At 63.6% G+C, this 6,881-nt stretch overlaps 2 protein-coding genes across 2 annotated transcripts in view; both read left to right on the top strand.

Annotated features, from left to right (window-relative positions):
• The window catches only part of LOC101622109 (serine/threonine-protein phosphatase 2A 56 kDa regulatory subunit gamma isoform), a 69,170-nt gene extending 62,818 nt beyond the window's left edge, over window positions 1-6,352 (top strand). Inside the window, exons 8-10 of the mRNA XM_012724592.1 lie at window positions 603-711; window positions 1,165-1,218; window positions 5,847-6,352. Of these exons, the coding sequence (XP_012580046.1) occupies window positions 603-711; window positions 1,165-1,218; window positions 5,847-6,104 (421 nt within the window). The 3' untranslated portion in view covers window positions 6,105-6,352. The remainder of the gene's footprint in view (window positions 1-602; window positions 712-1,164; window positions 1,219-5,846) is intronic.
• Window positions 6,173-6,881, top strand: part of LOC105853571 — an 11,462-nt gene continuing 10,753 nt past the window's right edge. The window contains exon 1 of the mRNA XM_012724375.1: window positions 6,173-6,209. Within this exon, the coding sequence (XP_012579829.1) occupies window positions 6,173-6,209 (37 nt within the window). The remainder of the gene's footprint in view (window positions 6,210-6,881) is intronic.

Raw genomic sequence — 6,881 nt, 5'->3', positions numbered from 1 at the left:
TAGTGGGCGCCCCCGGCCCTCTGCTGTCGCGGCCGGCCACGTGGCTCCCCTGCCACGGCGTCCCCGCTGGACCCACGCCTCGCCTTGCAGAAGAGGCCCGACTGAGGGCGCCTGGGTGGGCCGGCGTTCCCGTGGGCCCGAGAGCTGCCTCGTGTGTGAGCCCGAGGCTCAGGCCCGCGGCGGGTGCGGGGCGCTTGGGACTCCTCCGGCCGTGGGGCCTCCGGTCTGCGCCCGCCTGAGGGGAGGCCCCTTTCCCTGCGGGGAGCTGCCCTCACTGATCTGTAACACACATGTGCCTGCTTGGACCGACGAGCCAGAGTTTCTCAGAGAAGGGGTGAATGGCTAAGGACTGGTGGGGCCCCCACCCCAGCAGCCAGCCCCTGCGACCCACTCCCTGTGTAGCACCTTGAGGCCCAGTTGCAGAGACCCCGGCGGCGCCCGGCAGCAGCTCTGCAGCCTTCGGTCTCTCGGGCCTGCCTCTGCCTCCTCTCTGAAAGCACTTTCATTCTCCGGCTTCCATGCTGGACACAGAAACTAAGCAAAACAACAAGTTTGTTTGCATTATTTTCATTTGTAACTTTGAATCGATTCTGTTTTCACAGCATAATCAATGGATTTGCCTTACCACTCAAAGAAGAACACAAGATTTTCTTACTGAAGGTGTTGCTGCCTTTGCACAAAGTGAAGTCTCTGAGCGTCTACCACCCACAGGTAGGGCTGGCGTCCGGGCAGAGACGAGTGAGAGCTAGGGAGGTCGAGTCCTCTCCCGGGCATCAGAGCAGCCTCAGGGTGGGGGGGGGGGGCATTGAGCTGCGTTTCAAGCGTAGGGAAGAGGTGCCTGAGAGCCCAGGAGGCGTCGGGGAGCCCTCGACGGGCATCCCTGTGAGTGAGCATGACCCCAGTCTGGGGCGAGGGCAGGTCCTGTCTGACCAGGAGGCAACCTGGCGAGGCCGTGCCTTTGGAAGCTGTGGAAGTCCCCCTTGGGGGAGTGCGGTCGCTGTCACAGGTGTGGTCAGCCGTTCACAGGACGACCTGTGGAGTGTGGTGGGGAGGGTCTGGGCGGCGCCTGTCACAGGCACTGGCCTCCCCAGAGGAAGGGCTCTCTGGCCCCGGGGAGCCAGCAGGCCGGCCGGCGAGTGGTCATGCTGTTCTTTGGCCCTGCAGCTGGCGTACTGCGTGGTGCAGTTTCTCGAGAAGGACAGCACCCTCACGGAGCCGGTGAGTACCTGCCGGGCCCGGCGGGGCGGGGCGTCTGCCTGGGCCTCACTGACACGCCCCTGGGCAGGGCTCCTGTGGGTGGGCCGGGCGGGGCGGTGCCAGGTGGCCAAGCTGATTAGCTTTCTGGATTTCTTGGAGCTTTATCCCCATCTGTGTCAAAAAAAGCCCTCGTCGCCCAGTTCTAAAAGTCAGGCATGTCAGGTCCAGACCAGGCCTCTGAGGACACTTCCTTACGCCCACAGGAAAACGCCAGGTAGGTCACACCACCAGGTAGAGCTCCATGGGCTTCAGCACAGTTTCGATTCACTTTATTTATTTTTTTTTTTTAAGATTTATTTATTTACTCATACAGAACTGGGGTGCAGGACAGAGATGTGGAGGGTGAGAGGATTCACCAGGAACAGAGCGGGGAGCAGAACAGGCAGATCGACGAAGTCCACTGCTGAGGGGAGCAGCGGGCGGGTCAGGAGAGGTCTGCCGCGCCATGTGGTCTCCTCCGGGGCAGGCGGGGATCGAACTCATGCGGAAGCGGCTTTAGATTCTCAGTGCTGTGCTTAACCCGCTGCGCCACCAGGGAGGGCCTCAATTCACTTTTTTAACTATGGTAAACCTACCTTACACAGCCTGGTTTTGGCCACATGAACTCTCTGATTCAGCAGCACGCCCTGCCCCCGCCTGGCGTGGCCACCCCGTACGCACTGTTGCTCCGAACACGGGGTTCCGTGAGGGCCCCGCCCCCCACCCCACCAGCCTGCTCTGTCCTGAGAATGGCGTCCCAGGGACCTGGTGAGGGCCGGACATGGGTGCGTGTCCCGCAGCCCCACTCCCCTCACCTGCTGTTGCGCCGCACCCCGTTCCCGCCGTGGGTGTCCCTCGTGCAGCTTTGTGAGTCTGTGTCCCTTCGCAGGCGTGGCGGTGACCGGATGGGCCTCAGGTCCTGCTCAGGTCCGCTTTCGGTCCCTACGGCGCCTCCCAAGGCGCAGTGGCGATGCTGCGCCGGGCTCAGGAGGGCCGTGCCGGCGTGTCCGTCCCGCAGCCGCACACGGCCTCCTGTCTGCCCGCCAGGCGGCCGGCCAGCGCTGCCCTTCCCTCCTGGGGCGGGAAGCAGGTGCTCCACAGGCGCAGGTTCGCGTTGGCAGCTTCTTCGGAGACATCGCTAGGTCCACTCCCTCTTGGTTTAAGTTAAGAGAGGTTAGGTGCCTGTTTAAGTTTGTTGGGTTTTTTTTGTTTGTTTTTTTGTTTTGTTTTTTTTTTTAAAGATTTATTTATTTATTCATACAGAACTGGGGTACAGGCCAGAGGCTCAGGGGCGGTGAGAGGCTTCACCAGAGACAGAGTGGGGAGCAGAACAGGCAGATCGACGAAGTACACTGCTGAGGGGAGCAGTGGGCGGGTCAGGAGAGGTCTGCCGCGCCATGTGGTCTCCTCCGGGGCAGGCGGCAGGCGGGAATCAAACCCATACGGAAGCGGCTTCAGACTCTCAGTGCTGTGCTTTAACCCGCTGCGCCACCAGGGAGGGCCAAAGTTTGTTGTTTTTAAGGTTGATTTATTCATGCACACAGAACTGGGGTACAGGCCAGAGGCTCAGGGGCAGTGAGAGGCTTCACGAGGCAGAGCGGGGAGCAGGACAGGCGACTGACGAAGTGCACTGCTGAGGGGGCAGCGGGCAGGTCAGGAGGGGTCTGCTGTGCCCTGTGGGTCAGCTCCGGGCGGGGCTCAAACTCCTGCTGAAGCGGCTGGGGCTGCTTACGGGGCTGCGTCCTGACCGGTGCGCCAGCAGGGCCGCCTAGAACGCACTTTTGCTAAAAACTGATTCTTGAACAGAAGTAGATACTGTAATTCCTGCGTCTTTCTGTCCCTTACCTCTTTCGTGGTTCTCTTACGACACTGCAAATTGAAGATGCAGGCGTGTGCCTCCCGGGCCTTCCTGGGCGAGCATCTGCTGGCCACACCCTGCCACTGTGGCAGGGCAGGCCGGTCCCACCCTCAGTTTCAGTGGCATCCCCAAAGGGTCTGTCAGCGGCGGCCCGGAGTCCCCGCCCATCCCCCACCCCGCAGCTCTCCACATACCTCCACTGGGCTCTGCGTCCTGGACGCCTCCGCGGAGGTGGGTTAGGCCCACAGACCGTCTAGCCCACGGTGCTCCCTCTGGCTCAGCCTGGGACGTGGCTGAAGAGAGCCGAGCCGGCACTCACCGCTGACCGCCATGGAGCTCTTCTCCGCAGCGGGAGCCCCGACCGCCCCCGCCGAGTCCGACGGCCGTCCAGCCTGGGGGTGGACGCCCTCCTAGAGAAAGGAGCACATGATGGACCCGCACAGCCCGCGGCCGCTCCGCAGGCTAAGGAGGAAGAGAGCGGGCCCAGTGCCCTCGGGCTCGCCGCGCTCTGCGGGAGCCGCAAGGCGCCCTGACCTCGCCAGAACCAGGCGCCGCCCAGGCCCGCGGCCCGGCCCTCCTGCCAGGCAGGGCCCAACCGAGCCCACCCGGCAAGCCTCAGCCTGCAGGTGGCATGAAAATGATAAAGGTCTCTCGTGTCTCCATCCCCGACTCACGAAGCAACTGGGGTGCAGTCCCGTTGTCCCCCCGGAGCGGCAGGCCCCGCCCCCAGTATGCGCCTCGCAATCCACAGTTCGCGGAGACTCGGGGGCCAGCGTGGCTCCCTTCGGCCTGTCAGCAGGAGGCAGAGCCGCCAGGGGCCAGCGCTGAGTGGGACATGCCTCTCCCCACCCCACCCAGAGGACTTCAAGGCCAGCAGGTGTCCGGCGCGGGGTTTCTTCGTGTGTAAGCCACTCACAGGACATTCGCTGCTGCCGTCACAGCCCCCGAGGCGTCCCTTGCAGAGTGCTCGGCGCTGGCCGCCAGCGCAGGGCTGCGTCCCGGGGCAGCTCGCCAGCAAGAATCCCGCTGCGCGTGTGCCGAGGCAGCCGGGCTCGGCCCGCGGCCCGTGGGCGCCTCCCGTGGCGCCAGGCCAGGCCTCTGCCCACCCGCTCGCCGGCCTCTGCAGGGCCTGCGTGCCCCGGCGGACTCGGAGGCGCCGGGTCACTGGCCCCCTTGGCGTGACAGGCCGTGGGCTCGGAGGCGGCTGTTGCCTTCCTGGCAGCGACTCCAGCACAGGGCACAGTCGCTGCTCCGAGTCTGTCGGCGCCTGTCGCAGAGAGGAGGGAGTCGCCACCGCGTTCCTTCCGAAGACAGTTGTGTTGTAAATTTTTTGAAAAGATTTATTTATGGGTACAAGAACTGGGGTACAGGCCAGAAATGCAGGGGAGTGAGGGTTCACCAGAGACAGCGCGGGGAGCAGAACAGGTGGATTGATGAGGGAGCAGCGGGGGCAGGAGGGTCCTGCTGTGCCCTGGGGTCACTCCCTGGCCAGGGCCCCCTCAGGCCGCAGGGCTGCTGATAGCTTCGTGGGGCTGCATCGGCACCCCTTGCACCACAGGGAGACCTCTGTGCTGTGAATGTTCACATCGGACCTCAAAACTAGGAGTGCATTCCTTGTCTGTGAATCTGGACTTCCGTGGGTGTCCTGTCTTAAAGCGTCATCTGGCAGCCAAAAGCACCAAAGCAAATTCTCAGTTGCGCACCTCCCGGTTCTGCCCTGCCGCGGCCGGGACAGCCGAGAGCAGGAGTGACCCCAGCGGCCAGCCCCAGGCGACCGTTCCCACCCAGAGAGAGGCCTGGCTCGCGGGCTGGGCGCACCCCGCGCAGCCCTGCACCCTCTGCCCTGTGGGGGTGTCCGCCCCTCCCCCTCCGCCCTGTGCCCCTCCTCCTCACGTAAAGGCCGTGTTTTGTGAGAGATTACTTGGGTGAAACCTGGTGCTGTGGTGGACAGCCTGCCTGGGCCGCATGGCTAAGACAATGTGGACATGATGGGAAGGACCGCTGCCCAGTGGGGACTTGCTGCCCATCGGACTTGGGGCGCCGCGTGTCCTGGCGCAGGCCTCGTGGCTCTGCAGCACCGGGGGTGGGCGCAGCGCTCTGAGGTCGGGGCACCGGCAGTTTCACGGCTCTCGCACGTCTCGCAGCCGTGTTTGAGCACAGTATGTGTTTGTGAACACGCGCGCAGCCTGTGTGGCCTGTGCACCCACACACTACTGGATGTGAGCGGTCAGTTAACCGGAGGAAGTGGATGGCCCACCTGCACCCCAGCGGCTCCAGGGCGGCCTCTCTAGCCCCGGGCTCACACGCAGCTCACACCTGCCCTTCTCTGTAGGTCTCGCCCGCTCTGACTCCCCTAGTTGTTTGTCAGTTTCTTTAAAGTTTTATTTGTGCACACAGAACTGGGGTACAGGCCAGAGATGCAGGGGCGGTGAGAGGACTCACCAGAGACAGGGTGGGGAGCAGAACAGGCCGATCACACGTACACTGCTGGGGGGCAGCGGGGGACAGGAGGGGTCTGCCGCGCCCGAAGCGACTGCAGTGCTGCGGCCTTACCTGCTGCGCCACCATGGAGGGCCCGTTTCTTTGTCATTTTTAAAGAAACTTACTGAAATGTGGTTCATCCAGGAGTGAGCGAGTCACATAGATTAAAATTGTGATTCTGCTGCCTCTAAACCAGACTTTTTGGAGAAATCAACACTGGTCTTCCGCAGGGAGAAGTGGGCGGAGGCTCACTGCGGCTGCTTGTCCCTAGGTGGTGATGGCCCTGCTCAAGTACTGGCCGAAGACCCACAGCCCTAAAGAAGTGATGTTCCTGAACGAGCTGGAGGAGATCCTGGACGTCATCGAGCCGTCGGAGTTCGTGAAGATCATGGAGCCGCTCTTCCGCCAGCTGGCCAAATGCGTCTCCAGCCCGCACTTCCAGGTATGGTGCGAGGCGGGCGCCGAGCCCGCTTCCCTGTGCCTCGAAATAGACGCTGCGGCTTTCATGCCGAAACACCTTCGCGTCTGACCCCCGTCACTTCGCAGCTAGTGAGCAGAACGCACCTTCCGCAACGAAGCTTCCTGCCATTGTCCGCCATGCCCGGCGGCGAGTGGCGGTGGCCGGAGGCTGCGGGTGAGGCGGCCACTCCCCATGCCAGCCCTTGTCTCCGGCGGGGGTGTCCACGTCACTCTGCTCCTCTGGCGAAATCTCACAATCTGACCGTTGTCTCCGCCCTCCGCACAGCTCACTTTCTGCCCTTCAGGACCCTCCAAGCTACTTCCAGCAGCTCTTCCACCCCCCGCACCCCCTGACCTGTCGGGCCTGTGCACCTCGCCCCAGCAGGGCAGCCCCCCCACCCTCATATTGTCCAGCAGATGTTTGCTGTGGCCTCACACAACACACGAGGCGAGAATCTGGGTGGGACTAGCACAGCCGCACCGGCTCCCACGCTGGGCTGCGGCAAGAGAAGGGGCCAGGCCGCAGGGCCAGGCCTGGGAGCTGCAGAGGAGCGGCCCCAGGGGCTGCGGGTCTTCCAGGCCCTCTGGCTGGGATGACGATAGGTCACTGCAGCCCACAGGGTAAGGCCAGAAGCCCAACAAGTGCCTGGAGGGTGGTGGGCTGGTGACGCCGCAGGCCCGGTCACGCCCGTGTCCGCGTATAGCGCAAGTGCGCCCCCCGCCCGCTCAGCCGCGCGGTGCCTGGCGTTCCTCGGGCGAGTTCACTGACTCCAGGGCACGTCTGTGCCCACTAGATGCCCAGAAGGTGGGGCGTGGCCCAGCATGCACGCTGCCCGCGTGGAGAGGC

Source organism: Condylura cristata, unplaced genomic scaffold, assembly GCF_000260355.1.
Source record: "Condylura cristata isolate star-nosed mole 26May11 unplaced genomic scaffold, ConCri1.0 scaffold00013, whole genome shotgun sequence".
Classification (NCBI taxonomy): domain Eukaryota; kingdom Metazoa; phylum Chordata; class Mammalia; order Eulipotyphla; family Talpidae; genus Condylura; species Condylura cristata.
The sequence above is the reverse complement of the archived record's forward strand: the minus strand, read 5'-3'. Positions and strand labels throughout refer to the sequence as shown.